This window comes from Limanda limanda, chromosome 13 (genome assembly GCF_963576545.1).
Source record: "Limanda limanda chromosome 13, fLimLim1.1, whole genome shotgun sequence".
Lineage (NCBI taxonomy): Eukaryota > Metazoa > Chordata > Actinopteri > Pleuronectiformes > Pleuronectidae > Limanda > Limanda limanda.
The window spans coordinates 20,266,879-20,286,887 of NC_083648.1; the positions used below are offsets into that span (position 1 = coordinate 20,266,879).

At 41.6% G+C, this 20,009-nt stretch overlaps 1 protein-coding gene across 2 annotated transcripts; it reads right to left on the reverse strand.

The window, feature by feature from the left end:
- Nucleotides 1-780: 780 nt before the first annotated feature.
- Nucleotides 781-14,898, reverse strand: LOC133018183 (collagen alpha-2(VI) chain-like). Of its 2 annotated transcripts, XM_061084500.1 has the most exons (32): nucleotides 14,723-14,898; nucleotides 12,900-12,991; nucleotides 12,711-12,811; nucleotides 12,461-12,604; nucleotides 10,396-10,758; nucleotides 10,272-10,292; nucleotides 10,108-10,173; nucleotides 9,632-9,730; nucleotides 9,505-9,531; nucleotides 9,361-9,387; nucleotides 9,206-9,250; nucleotides 9,004-9,057; nucleotides 8,856-8,918; nucleotides 8,711-8,773; nucleotides 8,557-8,610; nucleotides 8,436-8,471; nucleotides 8,281-8,343; nucleotides 8,066-8,128; nucleotides 7,891-7,953; nucleotides 7,751-7,813; nucleotides 7,316-7,366; nucleotides 7,129-7,227; nucleotides 6,966-7,028; nucleotides 6,751-6,786; nucleotides 6,604-6,649; nucleotides 6,360-6,512; nucleotides 6,145-6,239; nucleotides 5,143-5,324; nucleotides 4,862-5,040; nucleotides 4,717-4,755; nucleotides 2,434-2,768; nucleotides 781-1,678 (listed from the first exon to the last, which is right to left on the reverse strand). In XM_061084500.1, the coding sequence occupies exons 2-32, from the start codon at nucleotides 12,973-12,975 to the stop codon at nucleotides 1,409-1,411; spliced, it is 3,039 nt and encodes a 1,012-aa protein (XP_060940483.1). In that variant the 5' UTR covers nucleotides 12,976-12,991; nucleotides 14,723-14,898; the 3' UTR covers nucleotides 781-1,408. The 2 variants fall into 2 exon arrangements, with proteins under 2 accessions (XP_060940483.1, XP_060940484.1); XM_061084501.1 differs by lacking the exons at nucleotides 781-1,678; nucleotides 2,434-2,768 and adding an exon at nucleotides 2,867-4,159.
- Nucleotides 14,899-20,009: the final 5,111 nt, after the last annotated feature.

A 20,009-nucleotide genomic window follows, 5' to 3' on the forward strand; every position in this document is an offset into this window, starting at 1 on the left:
CTACGGTACAGGTGCTGGGAGCAACCAAAAAGGACGAAGTGTAAAACGAGCATTACATTGCACAGAACATAAAAAGCAATGGCAATAATAAGTCAAATCTAATTTAAAATCTAGGTCATTTATATAGCACAATAACGCCACATAACATGTACATGTAACATATGGAAAACTAAAGCTCAACTCAATTTAAGTTTTTATCTCACTTTATTTTACCTCCAGCTGTTCCTGTTTTAGTTCATTCCTTTGCGTTTAAATTAAATGCAACAGACATGTCAGCACACTGTTTTGAATTCCTCTGTCCAGCAGAGGGTGCCAAACATTGTTAGACAGGGAATTTGTCAACAGATTCACTGCGATACTGAGGGAATAATTGAGGATCTTGAAGAAAAAACATCAGGTACATTTAGGTAACTGAGATCTGAAAATGGAATTTAAGTTTAACTTCATTGAATTTGAGGGGACTGTTGGGCCTTAGCAGAAGTAAGCAATCTACTGAGTGCCAACGTTATAGGAAGCATTGAAGGAAAGATCTCTACTGGGATCAACATTTTAAAAACATATTTCTCTAATGGGGAGAGGATAAACATTACACCGTAGCAAGGAAAAGCGGGAAATGTGCATTTCTTCCTACGTTTTTTCTTTCTATTTTTTTATGTCTTTGATTTAAGTCACTACTAAAGGCACATATTTGCTGTGAATGTTACAGTGATTAAATTACAAATTGCACATTGATCAAAAACCCATATACATATGTACATCTTGCAAACACAAAACACAGTGTTGGGGTGACCACATTAGACTTTATTTGGACTTCATTTTTACAGAACGGGTTCTTTTGTTTGTCTAATTAACTACACTATATGTGTGTGTTTATGTGTGATTCCTTTGTGGCATTAATGTGTGCTTTTGTTTCCCCTGAACAAACTACAGTTATTACAGCATTAACATGATGTACAAAAAAAGTTTCAGATGGCTTTGTCCTTTTTTCTGTTTTAGCACCTTTAATGAAAATAATGTTACTGTGAAGAGAGAGAGAGAGAGAGAGAGAGAGAGAGAGAGAAAGAAAGAGAGACTCTTTTCTGCAAACTGAAAATCACTACAAAATAAAGAATACAATTTGTTTCGTACACATTCAATAATCATACACCTCTCCACTATACGTATGAGTCTCTTCGGTCGGAAGGCTGACCATGGTTTAAGAACAAATACAACCAAGTTACAAATGATATTGCAAGCCTATATTTTTGATTCTGTGTGTGCTACTCCTACGTGGATTGTTTTGCCTTCAGTAAATTAACCTGATAATGACGGCAGAGGTTGTTTGATGCCTCTGTGTGTGTTTACACTGAAGGTCTTTCTTTCACTCTATAGATTCTAAGTCTATGGTGAAGAGCATTACAGTTCCTCACTAGCATATCCAGCGGATGAAGCGCTCAAAGAATGTAGGCTTGTTCATAATGGTGTAGTCATCTCCTCTAAAGACGGCCGACATGTCCCCTAGCGACACCTTCTGCAGCACCTCTTCGTCTGTGTCGGTTCCCATGGCGATCACCGTTGGAACGCCTTCCGCTCGTCTCATGGCGGTTACGCCCTCATCCAGCTGCTCAGCTGATGTGATGCCATCAGTGATGAACACAAAGGCCACCTCAGCGTTGCGGCGAGTCTTGCGCTCTCCCCTCTACAAACACAACATGCCATGTTTATAGAACAAGTCAGAACATTTTTAGAAACTACACTTATTTTCTTTCTTTTAATCAAGACACATAGCAGCAGAACTACTAACTGTGATTTTACTTTTACAGATTAAACAAAGAAATACAGTGAGGTAACGAAATGTATTGATAGGTGTATTTTTGAACTTTGGAGAGAACATGCTAACTGTTTGGAGAGAACATGCTAACTGATTCCAATCTTTAAGCTAAGCTAAACTTAACTAAGCTACACTAAAAAGCTAAAGTGTAGCTTCTAATGTTAACTTGTCAAATGTTACACTACAAACTGAATGTCTGGCTCTCACCAGCCCCTTACCCCATTCTGTTTAGCCAATACAGACGTTTTCATATTTAACGTGTATACATTAAGTTATTTGCTTTTCATTATTATGCAAATTGGATAAGCTGTGTCAAGATGTTGTTCAATTCAATGTTTTTTCTATATTCCGACAAAGTATTTCAAAGACCTTCCGAGTAGCACTTAAATGCACAGTAATTCTTGGCTGATAGCAGGGACTAGTGGGAAGTCCCTATGTCTGGCCAAGAAATAATTCCACATGAAATCCCCAAGAAATCCTTAACTCATCAGTTCTAAACATATAATTTTTTGTCTGGTTAAAACAAAATGACACTTAAATTTGTGAGTTTCGTGTGGATATATTTTTTACTTTTGGACAGAGCCAGGCTAGATTGTGTGCTAGTGTGTTCGTTATACACGTACCTGTAAAATCAACACATTGTTGACAGCATGGATGATGGCGCTGCCCAGAGCAGAAGAGGAGTCCATGTAGGTCACAGATCCCAGTGAATCAGAGATCACAGTGAGATTGTGTGTGAGCGGGAACTCCACCCTCTGTTCTGTGGGGTTGCCATACTGCAGCAGAGCCACGCGGGCGTTCCTCTCATCGGACGGGCCGTTGGCCAGGGTGAGGCGACGGGCAACGTTTTCAATGAACTCTTTGGCTCTGCGGTGGTTCTCCAGTCCCATCCTCTCAGAACCGTCCAGCATGAACACCACATCTACTGGTCTCTGAACACAGCTGGCCACAGCAGGCTCTGGAACAGACAAAAGGATGAAATTTTTTAAATCAAAGACACTGTTCAGTGAGATACAGCTGGAATAGTAGAAGTCAGCAAAAATATCATGAAACATGCTAATCTTTCAAACATGCTAGTCCCAGTGAATTACTATATTTCTCAGGTCTCTTGTGGTCTCATTAAGAAAGCTCTTTTGGTTTGTTCTGCCATTTTATTATCTTGAGACAACAGTACAAGAATACACTCCATTTTATACAAGAAAATAGAATTCACATCAGCAAGTTGCAGTCAAAGAGCTTATATTTGGTTATGGCAGCTCTGTAGTAATTTTCCACTAGTCACCTTACTATCCAGCTAAGCCACATGCAAGAAACAAAACATGCGCCAATTAGGGCATAACATACAATAGTTCCTTCATTGTCAGTGCCAAGTAAATTAACCATCCAACCAACCACAAATACCAACTTCTGACTCATATACAGTATACGGTGACATGTATAAAAACAGATATTTTCCACATGTAATGGCCTTTTCATCAACATGAGTCATTCACAGAACACAAGAAAAAAACATTGAGGCCGTAACCATGGATATGTGCAAAACAGCAAAAAAAAGTAAGAGTGAGTCAGCGAAGCTGATGATTCACAGTGGAAATGAGGTTTCATCAAAGAGCTACTGTTCTCTACAGGAGCAACATGAATGGCTCTATAGAGGAATTGGTCTCCAACAAATGGATGACATCCGCTTTCCATGTGAATGGAATATGTTCATCCACTAAGGTGGACGAAATGATATGTATCATATAATTAACAGTTACTTTTCTGAGAGACAGCACCACCTACGTACAGTAAGTTAATTGAGAAATACTCGGTGAGGAGATATTGAATCCACATTTTGACTTTTGGCCGATCATTTGGAGCAACTAGACATACGGCTCCTTTATAGCGTTATGAGGCCTGCTTCATATCATGCAATTATTTTTGCATTAGCCCAGGTGTGTATTGCACCCACAGAGTTAAAAGAAATGCCCAAAGTTTTAATAAAATATATTCTATGTCCAGCATTAAGCTTATTAGTCATTGGCATCCATCTTTGCGAGGTAGCATGGTTAGCATATTAGCATTAGCAGAGTCCTATTGCTTTCTCTGGATCTCCCATAATGTCCCCGTAGATATATTTGAAGGATTTGATGAACAGCTGGGTCCACTCCTGCCTGTCCGCTCCCTGGGAAAGTTTGGCTCTCTGGGCTGTGTATGCCATGGTCGCCACGCCAACCCCATACTGCTGCTCGCTCAGGCCGCTCAGCAGGCTGGCCACACCCTCCAAAGAGGTGGGGACCAACGAGGGGCTGCCTTCCTCGGCCAGTGGCTTCCAGGGGGGAGGGGCTTGCCCCACAGTGCTGCCCCCTCCTGCAACAAGTGGGCGGAATAACATTGTGGGCGGGGTCCCACAGACACGACGCATCAACACAGCCAACTATGATGCCAAACGTATGTCGAGGTGCACAAAAAGGCAAGTGTGATTGTGTCTGTTGATTTTATAGCCGGATAATTGATTAGATATATTGACCTCAGCTAAATACGCAATGCTTCTAATACTTAACATGGATTAAAGGCATCCATATGCTTCAAATGGATGGACATGTATAAAGGCAAAACATTTTTACCTGCCATCATAGAGAGGGATAAGATGTGATGAATCATACAAAAGAGGAGACAATCTTTACTCGTTCATCTTTATACACTTGGTTGTGATGGAAGAAGTCGTGTAAAGAGAGAAAACCTAAATCCTTTCTCACTTCCACATACCTAAGTGTGCATACACTGTCTGATTTCAAGCACTTTGATTAAAGAATACTGACGCCATTATAATGCTGGTAAACCAGGCATAAAATTATGATGCAATGTGTATGAACTTTGAAGAGCAAAGCCAAAACGTATGGATGGACAATGATTCAAACTCTTACCTGATTTACACGGGAGATCAGGGCACACGATGGTGGGTTCTGAAACCAAAGACAGAGACACAATGTCAGACAATAGGGTCAAAGCCAAAATAAGTCCTCGAGATGAATCTGAACTCAATGCACAATGTGTTTCTTAAAAAAGTACCTGGGCAGACCAAGTGTTCGATCTGGTCAATGAACTCCTCGGCCACAAGGTCTGCAAAGCGCTTCATGCCCATCACCCTGCCACTCCTCTGGCAGGCGATACTCTTCAGACTCTCATTCTCCTCGATCTGGTCGAACATGTCTCCGATACCGATGGCACTCACATCAATACTGGCATCACTGCTCACATACACCCAACATATAAATAAAATAAGTAATGAGATAAAAACTTTCGTCTCCTCCAAAAATGCTATTACAGGCTACAGCCAAGATGTCAGGCACCTGCAGAGGTAGGTGAGCAGTGAGTCGTCATCTCTAGGGTCAAAGCGTCCATCGGTGATGACCACGACAGTGACATTGGCTTTGGCTCTGCGGCCGTCCCTGATCAGGCTGTCGTAGGCAAATTTCAGAGCAGATGGAGTCCACGTTCCACCAGCGATCCACTCCAGACGCTTCACTGCATCCTGAATGGAGGAGAAGGCAGTGAGTGAGCGATTTGTTCACTGTGTGCTTTAATATCATGTTATTAACTAGTGTGGACCCGAACTAGAGCAGGATATGTTGGGAAAGAGGAGCAACCAACAACTAACAGCTGTTTTTCATAGAGACTCCATGAAAAGGGTAATCTTTCTATGTGCTACAGTAAGCATTATTGGCCTCCAAAAAGATATAAATGGTGAGTAGCTTGGTTAGCATTCTAATTTCACCAGGTTTGCAGCTACACAGCTAGCATACATGTATAGTTCTATAGCTGTGTAGCTAGCATACCTGTGGCTAGCATACATGGTCTTCCAGCTATTAAAGATACATTGTTGGCAAAAAAGGTTAAACATAGTGTAAGAGAACATATTTAACTTAGAAAGTTTATACCAATAAGCAAAGGGTAGATATGAACTTTCATCAGTGGCTTAATACACATTTTCTGCTCCTGAGTAAAAAGAGAATGTAGGAGATTCCAAATAAACCTATATGTGCTTATATTTCTTTAAAAGTAAGTAAAAAGTTAGAAAAATCACCAGTTATCTTTCTAGTTGGGTCTACCTTTTGCATCCCAGATTACATAGCCTATACATTTTCGTAAATGTAAGAAATATATATTCAGACACATATGCAACTTCTATGACTTCCATCTGCTTCATGTGTGAGGACTGCACATGTGGTCTGATCTGACCTGATTGATTATGAAACATCTGGACAAAAGAGATGAAAGAACAGTCTGTGATACGTCCTCAAAATAAACTTCAAAGCTGTTTGCGTATGTTGGGTTCTTGTTGTGTGTGAGACCTTGAAAGCAGACATTGAGTCGATCTTGGGGTCATCGAGTTGGATGGCCTGGAATGTCCCATTGTGACTGTACTGAACAACTCCTACTCTTGTACCTGGGAACACAAGCCACGTTTACGCATTTGAGCTGGCAGCCAATTTGACAGTTTTAGGATAGACTCTGATACCACATAAAAGGGAAGGGAACATGTTCATGATTATTGTTGCGTGCTCACCTGTGTCTGACTGAGGGTCTTTGGCAAGAGATCCCAGTCTGTTGATGGTGTTGATGACAAAGTTCTTCTCCAGGGTGAAGTTGGTGAGGCCCACAGACTCTGAGCTGTCAATCACAAACACAATGTCCAAGGCTCCGCAGCGTTTCTCACAGTCTGGAGACAAGGAACATAAACTGTAAATATCTGTCGGCCTATCAGAATGTGCTCAAATCAAGAGTGGGAATACAATGGTGGATAAACTCACCACAGCAGCCACATGTCTCCCTGATGTAGTTCATGACGTCACATTCCTGCAGGGAAAAACCAAACACATCATTATATTCACTGTATCATCTCTGTGTTTCTGTTGATGTGCCAGTGATGAATCAGGGGTTAGAGGAGAAGTTCTCACAGTCAGGCCAGGGTCTCCCTCAGGACCGGGATCTCCCTGTAGAGGAGGAGAACACACAAAATCACATCCTGTCTCTCAGCTTATGTCTGAAAACTGATAATGCTCATGACTTTAAACATACAAACAAGTCAGCTTTTTTCTGTGTGGATGCAACTGGATTTTTGACAGTCAGTGAGCGGGAAAGCACATGTATGCATAGTATGTGCAGTACTTACGTCACGCCCAATCTGTCCTCTTGGTCCTCTCGTTCCAGGTTCACCCTGGACCCCTGGCTCACCCTATTATATACAAAGACATTCAGAAAAATGTAACTAATCCAACACATATATTTCCTTAAGTTATAACACACAGTACATCAAAATACATCAGATTACTCACTGCTTCTCCTGGACCTGCTTTACTTCCAGGCCCGCCTTTTTGGCCACAATCTCCCCTGCCGCCGCGAGGTCCACGGTTACCCTTCTCTCCTCTGTCACCCTGTAGAAGAGCAGTGGGAAGCTTTGTTAGCAAAATGTGTTATTTCAAATGGCAAAATTTAAGGTGATGAAGTGCGTGTGTATGTTACCGATGGTCCTCTCGTTCCAGGATAGCTAAAGCCAGGTCTTCCATTGTCTCCCTGAATTGAGATGAAATAAAGACTAAGAATTGGAGCCAAATAGATAAAAAAAAAAACAGCCCAAGGAACATACTGCCACACATACCCACTTTAAGATTTGGCATATTCTTTGGTAGCATTTAATAATTTATTTATACACCTTGCTGCCACCTGTACAATGCACTTTTGAATGCTGCACTATTTTATTGCACACTATATACTTTTTTAATTGGTGTTGTCACATATGTCATTTTGCTGTATATATCCATCCATCCATTTGTTGCTGTGTTATTGCTGTAATGTGTGTATGCAAATATTGTAATTGATTTATCTGGGCTATGTTGTAAGCTGAATTTCCCGAACGGAACAATAAAGTACTGAACTGAGCTGAACACAGAAACCCACCTTCGGTCCAGCCTGTCCGGACTCTCCTCTAGCGCCAGCATCACCAGGGTCACCTCTGGTACCCTACCATACAAACAGTGTTAAAACAAGTTAATTAAGGCACTTTTGGATATGATGGCCACCTGTTATCTTTAACCTACATTTCTCCCAGACTCTCCTGGTGCTCCTGGTGATCCTCTGGGGCCTGGCAGACCACTGTCTCCCTTTTCAGAGCAGAGAAGAGTATTGACAAGATGAGCAGTGGAAGGGTGGAAAAATCATGACATCCATATGAACATATACAGATTGTAGAGATTGTAATTTAATTCTTCTTACCTTTGTACCTTTGTTTCCTAATTCACCTGCAAGCCCTCTCAAGCCCTCTGACCCCATTTCACCCTAAAACAAAGTACAATGAGCAATGAGCCTTCTTGGGGTGGATTCATGTTTTTTTTCAAGTACATCTGAATAGAAATCATTTAAGCCAATGCAAAAACTTCACAGTGCAGAAAAGGTTTACACTGACTGTAACTGTGTCCATGAAATTATACCTTGTCTCCTGAAGTTCCATCTGGCCCTAGACCACCCTTTGGCCCATAGTCCCCTCTCCTCCCCTAGAACAGAAAAGCCAACAGAGAACAATCAGGCAACACAAAGACAGACAAAAACAGAAGAATGGGTCTTTGGGTGAGTCATGTTTTCTTACCGGTTCTCCCTTGGTTCCTGCAATTCCACCTGTTCCCTGAAGAATAATGCACACAGGTGAGCCACTCAACATACAAACGTGTGTGATATATTTCTGTTCATTGTGATGGACTTAGTCTTACTGGGGTTCCTTTCTTTCCAGGCATGCCAGGTGATCCAGGACTTCCCCTCTCCCCCTGTAGAAGAAAGATCATATGTTAGCCTTTTATGTCCACCACTGACAACGAAACAGGACTTTTGGCCTTCTACTCTGTCACAGGAAAGGATCTGGTTTACCTTTGGGCCAGGCTCTCCAGACGTGCCAAGAGGCCCAGGTCTACCAGGACGTCCGGGATCTCCCTGAAGACAGGACACAAACACAATTGAATCATATGTTGGACAGATGATGGTTTGTGTTTTGAGTGGAGACAAGACAGTTTACCTTATCTCCATCAGTTCCAGAAAGACCGCGGTCACCAACATCTCCGGGGTGACCATCAGGACCCTGCAAAGCATCAAATACAAATCATAAATACGCCATGACACAGTATGGATGTAACAATTATGTTAAATTTGGTTCAATGTCATACTCTGTCGCCTGGGTCTCCTTTGCAGCCGGGAGCACCGATCCGTCCAATTTTACCCTAAAAAATAGGAAAAGGCGAAAGATTTGTTCATAAAACCGAAATTAGATGTCAATATCAGACATCCACTGTTTGGAATTTCAGATAAGAATATTAGTACTGTTCAACATAAGCTGGTCTTCAAAATTCTGTCTTTTAAATGTCCTACCTTCTGTCCATCAGTCCCGTTGCGTCCTCCGATACCAGCCACACCCTAAAAAACAAAGAAAGAGACAATTAGAGCAGAAAAGACAATCACTATCCAGGACGAGGGATAACTGACATATTTGTTCGTAAATTAGACATAGACAATACAAGACGTACCTTCTTACCCTGAGCTCCTATCTCTCCCTGTGTGCAAACAGAAGATCAACAGTCATTTCATGTGCAATGAGTCAAAGTCATTTAATCAAAATCTCAGCTACTAAGACAAATGATGATCCAAATAAACATGAATTGATGTCTGACCTTGTCGCCTTTAAGACCTGATTCTCCCTATAGAGAGGGAAAAAAGGAAAATAATTCAACACAATTTATTTATGTATACATCATGTTTTGCAGTGAATGGTGGGTTAGTAACAATTTTGAGTCTTACTTTGACACCGGGCTGTCCAATTGGACCCTCGATTCCTGGGTCTCCTTGGCGACCACTCTGTCCTTTCTGACCTGGGTCGCCGTTGTCTCCTTTAGCCCCCTGCAGTCAATGAGTTCAAAGGAGAAAATGTCTGTGAGGACAAAAGCGACTGATGCATAGAAAACACAGAGGTGACTGTTTGTGTGTGTGTATATGAGTGTATGTGTGTACTTGTACAAATATCTTTGTGAGGACCATAGCCTAGAATTTATGGAGTGAAGACATTATGGCCGGTCCTCACCTTTTCAGTAGGCCATTTGAGGGTTAGATTAGGGTTGGAATAAGGGTTATGTATTAAGTTGTGATGATAAAGGTTAGAGTAAGGGGCTAGGGAATGCATTATGCCAATGAGTATCTTCACTAAACAGAAGTGCAAGGTTGTGTGTGTGTGCGAGTATGTGTGTGTGTGTGTTTGTGTGTGTGTGTATGAAACTCACTTTTTGTCCACTGTGGCCTGCTGGACCTGGAGGCCCTTCTGTCTCCAGACAAGGAACTTTGTAGCACTGTGTTAAATAAGTAATGAAGAGAAACAGTCTGTAATGAAACTGTCTGAAAAATGAATATTCACAATTCTGATTATTTGCTCAAACTGCAGTCTTACCTCTGCATAGGCCATTTGTTTCTGTGAAGAAAAAAGAGAAAAGGCTTAAATATAGAGTTACAGATCATGTTTAATAGTTATCCGTGTGCCTTTGTGTTTGTGTGTGTGCGTGTCTGTGTGTTACCATAGTCTTAATGATGCGGTCGATGGTTTCCTTATGTATAATGGCTCTCCCCTGGCTCAGGTCCACGGCCATGAAGTCCCTCCTGTAGACCGTCGCAGGAGAGTTGGCGATCTCCCTCAGACCTGTTTCATCAACGTTCTTCGTGGCTGCTACTACAAATAAGCGGATACGCTCGTCACGTGCCCTCTCTGCTGCCACCTTGATGCCTCCACATAGTTCTCCGGTCACATGGCCGTCAGTGATGACCACAGCAAATCGGAGAGACGGGTTGGCCGAGGTTCGACTTTGCATTTCCTTGGTCATGCGGGTGAGGGCACAGTCGATGTAGGTGCCTTTACCCAGGTAGACGATATTTCTGACACCCTGGAAATAGTGGTAAATTAGTTGTCTTCAAGGCGGGATATCTTATAAGTTGAGAAGTATGCTTGTATGATTGGAGATAGATGAGAGAAGTAATACACATGTCTGTCTGTGAAATATGTGACTATAGCCAGCAGCAGGTTTGCTTATCCTAGCATAAACAGTGGCTAAAGCTAGCCTAGCTGTGTCTACGGGAAAGGAACCCTGTCTACCACAACCCTTTTTAATCTGTACACAAATCCCAAGTGCAAAAAAAACATTTGCATTTTCGAAGGGGGCTGCGTGCTAGATTATGATTTCCAGGCAGGGTGCGGTTGCCAAGAGAACAACATGTGAACTTTTTAGGAAATTACTGCTCCCCGCAAAGAAAGAGTTGTATAAAATGCAATATTGTCCTTTAAACATTAGTGGCTGTAGACTAATTCTAAATGGACAGCTCTGAGAAGAGAACTGATTTACTCATCAGTACCTTTCCCAGGACCAAAAATGGTCTGAAACCTATATTGAAGAAAAATGTAATTCTAATTTATTAATGTAAACGGCATTTTCTTAACGCTGTCATGTACAAAACATTTTGCTTGAGGCTGAGTCTTTAGTCACGATTATAGTAATGAAGCCAGTGCAGTGAGACAAGAAACACTAGATGAGGGAAGGTTCATAGATGGAATCAAATTGGGAAACCTCCAGTTTCATAGTACACATCTTAAACGACTAGGCAACAAGTACTTCACTTTTGGGGAATCCAAATCATTTTGTTCCCCCTTATGGTGGCTGGCTGCAGTGTCGGTCACAAACCTTGCCTCCTCCATGTTGGTGGACATGGACAAAACTATGGTCAAGTTAAATATTAATTTTTTTAGAAGATAGTCTGTGTCATTTCCTGTAGTTCTCATCACACATATGTTTGTACATATGACACACCTGTACCTTGTTGTCATTAAGCATTCCCTATTTATACCCTGTGTTTCCCCTCACCCTCTGCCAGATTGTCATTGTCTCCTGTGTGCGTACATGCTCTCCAGCGATTTCTTCCGTGTTTGGATTACCTGGTTTTTGGACTCTGCCTGGATTTATGACATTTGATTTCTGCCTGCTTCCTGTATGGATTTGTTGCTTTGGACTGTTTAAGTAAAGTTTTATTTAATACTTTATTTTTCTGCCTCTCGTGCTTCCTTTGCTACTGAGTCTCTGCCTAGTTGAGGATTGTCTCAATATGTCCATCTTGCAGTACAAATAGCTTTGACCCTATTTGTTAGTAGTAATAGTTTTAAATTACTTATTTTAGTGGAGCCACAGCTAATTGTAGATATTTGCCCCGGGGCCGCTCAGTAGTTGAACCCAGCCACAGTCGTGTCAATTGTTATTGCTAGTTTAAAAAGAAATATAGCTTCTTAGTTTGGAATCGGTGGTTAAGCAAAGTTTCCCAAAGGCAACACATTTTCCCCTATCAGACTGTTATTGGGTCACAGTTCATAAATATCCAAGAAGATGCAAAACTCTGTAGTTATTGAGTTTTGTCATTTTAACATTTCCCTCCATTAAGAGCTGCCAACACAAGATGAACCAGTGATAAAAATGTTGGTCAAACTCAAATACCTCTATTTGAGTACTTAATGACTTATTTATGCACATAGAACTAAAAATTAAGTCTGACCTTGGTGCATGTGATATGTACAGTATGTGTATGTGATGGTGCGTCACTCACAGTGATGAAAGCATTCTTGGGTCCGATGGAACTGATTATTGACTGGTTCTGGGAGAAGTGCAGCCCGCCGACATTCCAGTTGAGCTGCACGGCACCTTTGAACTCAGCATCTTCTAAACCTTGAACGAACTGCTCTGTGAATTGCTACAACAAGACACAAGGCCTTACACATCAAGTCAAATACAGTTTGGTCCAACACAAACAGGATATTTTGTGTAGATGTTCAATAAAATTTCAATAAACGAGTAACCTTGATGCTCTCCACTAGTGATCCAGGGGGCGGCTCTTGCAGGGCGATAGTCTCAGATGTGTCGATAGTGAAGTACACGTCTATGGGACATTCATTCTTTTCTGAAGGGAACACACACACATATGTCAATAAAGTTGTGTTGACACGTTACTATGTCTGTAAACTACAGTTCAGGTTCGGGACACTTACTGCTGCACTCTGGTTTCTGGCCGTGAGCCAGTTCTCCAAACAGCAGACAGAGCACAATGACCTCTAACCCCAGCATCTTCCCCTTCTCCTGTCTGACACAAAAAAGGAACAAGGTCATGCTTGAGCCAACAATAACTTTGTTTGTTTTTCTATTAAATGTGGGGAAATGTCAAAGAAAAATGGAAAGGAAATCAATCAAGAAAATAACATTATTGTTGTAACCTTATACAGTAATATAGTCTGACTTGGGGAATTTCCTCATCATTTCACCTACAATAATAAAAAGAAATAATGATAATATATAAAAATAATAGAAAAAGAAGAAGAAGAAGAAGAAAAAAACGATTAACTTTGATAATCTTGCACTACTCCAAAACAACACACAAATACAAAGTTCTTCATAGTAATACAAACTGAAAAAAGATGCAGTACAATTGCAAATAATAATGCACCAAAAATTAAATAAAGCAAAACAACTATTACTGTCATGTAGCATTTGTTAACTTCTGAGACAATTCCCAAATAACAAATTCATTCATCTATATTCTGCACCGGCCATCAGTTGAGCGAAGACATAAAAACAAATGTCTACTGACTGTTGCCAAGGGAACAAAATGGCTGCCACAGTTACGTAATGGGTTTTGGGGCCATCCCATGAGTCGAACATGGCTCCTTTTTTTTGGAGCATGCGTACAAATGTTAACAACGAAAGTAGAATAAGTGACTCGATATCAACATACATGACATCTGCTACATTATAGCTTATTCATGTTGAAACCAGGACAAAGGCCTATGAGCCACTATAGACACTCAACACAACCAATGAATCTATACATGAGTAATCAACAGACTTGCTGTTTGACCAAATAAAATGTATAAGACCAAAACTGGGACAAATTGTCAAAACATAACACAACACCTCTATTCAAATATTACTGGTTGATGACATAAAAGAATGACTATGACGACATTTTGGCGCATGATGACGTTTTCCCAGACAGGACGAAGTTAGTCTTACCTCTCAGTTTGAAGCCACAAGATTTCACAAGGCAACAGAGTGCTGCCCCCTAGAGGATTTCCCTGCACTCACACTACGCCAGGTTTCCTTGGACGTCATGGTCGATTATCCCACAAGGAGTGTCTTAGTGCATTTATCCATGTTTGTAATTTCTGGTACTTTGCCTCTTAGACCATTTATCATTTGAGTATCCCAAGAAAAAAGTGTAATCAATAAAATCACCAAAAAACAATCAACTGACATTGAATACAAGGCCTTTGGGGGGAGGCCTCTGGAGAACAGATGACTTGCCCTTACACCCAGGTAACACTTGACACTACAGGCAACATGTCACCGGACCATATGCCAAACGTCCTCCATTAAGGCAAACTTTTGGTTTGCTGTGGCTCCCTCTAGCGGACAAAAAGCTGTGATCTGCGGTGGAGTCGCTCCTGCAGTTGCCCCACTCTTCTACCTCTGCCCAGGCCTGAAGATTTGAGTGGCAAGTCCCCATAGTTTTTTATTGCAACACATCACAGGTTCACATCATGAAAAGTTGTATTGACCCCCCCCCCCCCCACACACTATAATGGGCATACTTGTAGCATTCACAACCTCCATAAGCAAGTAGTTTTAGATTTAAAATAATTTATGCATCAAAAGTTTGGTTTGGCTGAAAAAAACGCCAATAAAGTGGATGAGAGTTAGATTCAGGACATGCAAAGAGAATGAGGAGAAACAGAGTGAACGACGGAGAGAGAGATACATGCGAAGGACAGCGGAGAACAGACTGCTGCGCAAAGTTGTGCGTAAAAGCTGTACATACCTCAACTCTTTCCAACAGCTGAAACACTTCGTGGGCAGTTGATGTTGTGCAGATTATCTCATCTCAGCACGAGGGACAGAACAGGAAGAAAAGGGCACCCGGGATGAGAAAAATGGGAAATAAAGCCTCGGATGCGCGTTGACTTCAAGCAGAAGACCCGTGCGCTCGCTGTCCTGTCCCGGTCCAGCCCCAGCAGCAGTTCTGTGATCCCTCCTCCTGTACGCGCAGGGCGAACCCCCAGTGCCCACCACTGTCCGCTTGGAGGCGCCGTGGTTCTGCCGGAACCCGTGTTTAAGCGCTTGCGCGTGCACAGATAATGTATTGTACCAGTATTGATGCCATGCACCAGTGGAAACAGATGCCAAAGCGCAGCTGGGGTTTTGAACTGACTCACCCAGCCCTCGGAGGCGCCTTAAACCCCACCAATAGATTTTAATGCCTGTTTAGCATCAGGACATGACAATAGTATGGATGTGGCCCCCCCCCAGCAGAACAACATGCATGGCACCACGCCTGGGGGCCCCACTGAGCTTTCATGTCCCTGGGATAGTACATTTGGGAGGCTTTACAGTTATTCTCCTACATTTTTTAAGCCAGAATGAAAAAGAACAGGATGAAAAGCAACACACACACATACACCCACCCACACACACACACGCACACGCACACACTCACAAAAGGCCCTTGCTTGGTCTGGTGGTCTGGTTGCAATTAGTAGGCCAAGTAAGAGGAGTTTATACTCAGGGTAAACATGGACAGGCTGTCCATGAGTCTGCTCACAATGTTTATATGCATGTAGGTGCCTCAGCCGCCCGTTTGCCTATTTGTATGTGTTAAAGTCAGTGCAACATAGTGGGAGGTCTCCATTCCGGAGGATCTACCAGTACACTTCTGCATTTCATATTTAGCCATATTTTATCCTGTCAATGTAAAGCAGTTTCACTTAATTTCATTGTTGGTGGAACTCCGCCTGTCTCAGCAGCTGCAGCAACGAGAACTTATCAGAGAGTCAGATTTGCTGAGATTTTCTGAAGTGGGCTCGCACAGCTCCCAGTGCATTCATCAGTAACACAGTCACTAATGTGTTATGCAGCCCAGTACACAGGAGGCCATGTCATGGAACAGGGGTTTCATCCAAGTATACATCCGTTATATGATAGGATCAGGTTGGAGAAGGAGATTAAGAGGTCATTTGGGTCGACCAGTCTGAAAGATGTTGATGTGAATGACCAGAAATGGACCATAGATCAATTTGCGAGTATATCTTCAAGAAACTCAAGAAGGTTTCTTACTAAAATTAAGAACCCAGATCTGACCTTTACAGTCATTAGAGATTGTTTTCGTCCCTTTATATGATGGTACAGTGGGGTTACGTTTCATCTAAAGGTGGTTGGGGATGAGGCAGCAATCAGCATTTTGCTTAGGGAACCAAGTAGGAGAGGGGATGAGAAAGAAAAGAAGAGGAGGAGGCCAGCTGCTGACCAGAGTTATTACTGTGGAGTTCTTCGCTCTGTCTTAGCCAGGAAAGAGTTTTTCCTTAAAAAGAGAAGAAGAGAGGAGCGTAGCAATATGTCTCTCCCCTCTCTCTCTCTTTCTGTGTGTGTGTACGTGATGGAGAGATGTGGAGGTGGAGGGAGTCAAGCAGGGGGAGTTCTGGTCTCTCTTAAAACTGTGACTCATAGAATCGGAATGACATCCCTCCCCAATAAGAGTAAACCAGTCTCTGCCTCCCTCTCTCTTTCTCACACACACTTTCTCTAACTTTATTTTTTTTTCTGTACTTCTTTCACATGGACGAAAAGAGTTTTTCAGTCTGGGGGGATTTCCGCATAATCAGTTCCATTATAAAAAACAGCTCAACATTGCTGCAGCCTTTCTCCCAGTGTTCCACAGTGAACGCACAGAAAACGACTCAGTCAACTTCACCTGCAAACAAAGACACAGACTGTATGACAATGGAAACACAAAAGCAAATCAAGCGTGTGCATCCAGATGTAAATGCACCAATCAGCATCGTCAAACGGCAGATTTCATGTTCATTCTTTCTTTAACATGCAAGTATGCAAAGTCATGGCCCTGAAGGTTAGTTGCAAGGCTGTGCTAACCGCAGTGACTGTGTGCAACAGATCTGCTTCTTCCAGATGTTCTGACGTGCAGCTCCTGAATCAGAAATTCTTTTTTGAAGAACAAAGAGGATATTGCATGAAACTTAACGTAAGCTCACATTAATTGCCCTTTTCCTTTGCTTCTTTTCGGAGTTATTTTCCCTCCTTTTGACCAGATGTGCGCCGTGTTCAGACAAGGCAGCTGGGAGTAGTTATTCCAGTGCATCATGAACATGTGCACACACACACTCACACACACATGCACACACAAGGTCATGTACACACATGGTCAAGCCCTTGTGTGAAAGTTATGTCATTGCCAGTGAATTTCGGTGGAAATGTTGTGCTGAGGTTTGAGAATAAGATGGCAGCGAAAGTTCTGATTGCCGCGTTTCCAAAAAACAGGAGGAAGGAGGAAGTAGAGTCTAAAGCCAAGATAAATTTCGTACGAAGAGTCTCCTACACACACATGCACACACACACACACGCACACACACTCACACATAAATCTCACAGATTTAGACACACACTCCACACACCGACATGCTGCAAATCATCCATGGAAAAATGCGTCACCATGCAAGCGGGCACACCCATGCACACATATACAAACAAACAAACACACATGCACAACCTTCAAAAATGGCTGAAACAGAGGAAGAAATACATCAGACAAATATTGTGCATGTACGTGCACACACAAATGCATTGAGTCAAGATTTAAACAGTGACTCAAAATCTGGACCAAAGGAAAAAAAGGAGGAAAAAAACTCTAAACTGAGACAGATCTACTGAATTCAGCTGCAGTCTGAGTGTGAAGCTTTAATATAAAACCTCTGGCTCTCATTGAGGCACAGGAAGAGAATTTAACTTTTGCATGTCCGTGAACTGTGTGTATTGTTTCATACATGCACTAATGAAGAGTAAAATACAATAAAAAAGATGTTTGTAGAGATACACCATTGACCCCTGACAGAGGAATTCTTTCTTCTCTTGTCTGGCTTCATCAGCGAGGTGAAATGTCAGATACTGGTACAGGTCGAGTGTTGCTCAAGGGCACGTTAACAGGCAGATTCTTGCAAAAACAATGGGTAGGACTTGGGATATGTGTTGGAGGGAGTCTGTCTATAGACAATCACTCTGCTCCATCCATATCTGTCACAGACTACGGTCCAACTCACATAACCCTTTGACCTTACCGCTTAGCCCTTCCCCTTTGTTTTGTGCGTTCACGTGTAGTAGTAGGTTTTCCCAATACCTGTTGGGACGGAAGGGAAGGGCTAAGGTGTAGGGCTTTATAGCCTTCAAAAACTAAGATTATACACACCTCAAACCTAGGGGTACCCGGAATGCCTTACGAATCACCGGAAAGCTGGGAGAGAGACCCACAAATATATTATTTTCTCCCTTAATAAGGATTTAAAAATTGCGAGAATGATTGTAATATCTTAGTTTCAATGTATTATGGTCACTTTTTTCACAAGAACTGTAAAACAAAACATTGAGAACGCACTAGCGCTAGCATGCTAGCGATCTTTGTTTGCGTGATAATCCCGTCTTTTCACATAATTTCATGTCCCATCCCCCCTCTTTGAAGAAACACAATGCACTTGATTCAAATTATGTACAGCAGTGATGTTACTGAATTTAACTGCTAATAGCAAAGCATCCTGGCATGGTTGCCTACAGACCACTGCTAGCAGCCGGTGTGCTTTTGATTCATATGTGAAATAATGAAGAGTATCCAAGCTTTCCAATCTTCAAATGTCATTGATTCACCCGCATTAGCATAGATGCTATTTGGATATTATAGGTTCGTCACTTTAGTAACTGCAAACAATAGCATTGGTTTATTTAAGATCTCAACAATGTTATTACAATGCCATCCCTGGCAAAAGCTTTTGTCTCGTCTGATAACATCGACGTCCACTGATGAAGTGTTGGGTTTTCATGAGGACTACTCATGATGTAACGGCTTCTTGAATGACTGTCCCAATTCGTAGGGGAAGACTTCAACCACTTCCCCTTGTGACTTCGTTTTAAGGGGCAAGATAACCTTCGAAAAATATCTACCTCATTTTTACCTGCCTGCTGCTGTCACTAGTGAATTTCCCCGATGATGTAAAGTATTGATTTTCTTTATAGCCAGGGTCTAACTTTTAATAGTATTTTATTTTATTTTATTTATCCCTTATTGATGGTCCCATTGAGATACAATATCTCTTGTGCCAGGGTGCGCTAGTCAGGATGGGCAGAAAATGAGATAAAATAGTTTCAAATAAAAGTACAAGTGCCTGAAGCTCGACAAACAGACAAAACAGTCTAAAAAGAAAAATCATGAAATAATAATAAATTAAAAATGAATTTACAGCTCAATCCAAGCTTGCGCTCCAAGAGGTGAAAAGGCAGATTTAGCATGCAGCACTTCTCAGGTTGCTGGGACCTCGAGATGAATTTCCTCTGATGATCTAATGTTAGAGGTGTTGGAGCAACATGCCAGTAAAGTAGATATTCCGTGCGGTAATTGACATTGTAATGTTTTTTTGAAATTATACAAAAAAAAGGGTTTTCTCTTTGGAGTCAGTGAAGACCATTAGGAAACATAAGTTAGACATATAAGTTACAATGATGTGTATGACCTCACCAGTTACAGACTTCATCGTACTATGATTAACTACATCCATTTTCTTTTAAAAAGACATGACGCTACATATAAATTACATGAGCATCATAATACTGAGAAAAAGGTTACTTGAGACTAATCTTTTAGCAGTAAAAGGAACATTTTTAGAAAATAGAAAACATTTTCCAAGAGGCTATAAGTATAGAGACCTAAAGCTAACTTGTCGTCAAGCCAGATGTTTTTATAAAGGTTAACTCACTTAGATTAGCTCTAGTTTGTAGGTGAAAATCGTAAATTTTATATTTCTAGAGTTGAATATCGATTTTGATTTAACAAGAAACATTGGCAGTTACTGCAGTTTGATCATTTGCTTGCTTGGATCGGTGCCAGGACCTGTCTTAAGTGAGTTTCATTCTCGACGCCGATTGGCTTTCACAAATTGCATCACACAAGTTTTTTGCTAGTGTTTAGGTATTTCAACTTGATTGTGTCTCTGTATTGACTTTGTATATGATCCCATCAAGAGAAGAACTTGCCTCGCGTTTGGTGTGTACCCGCC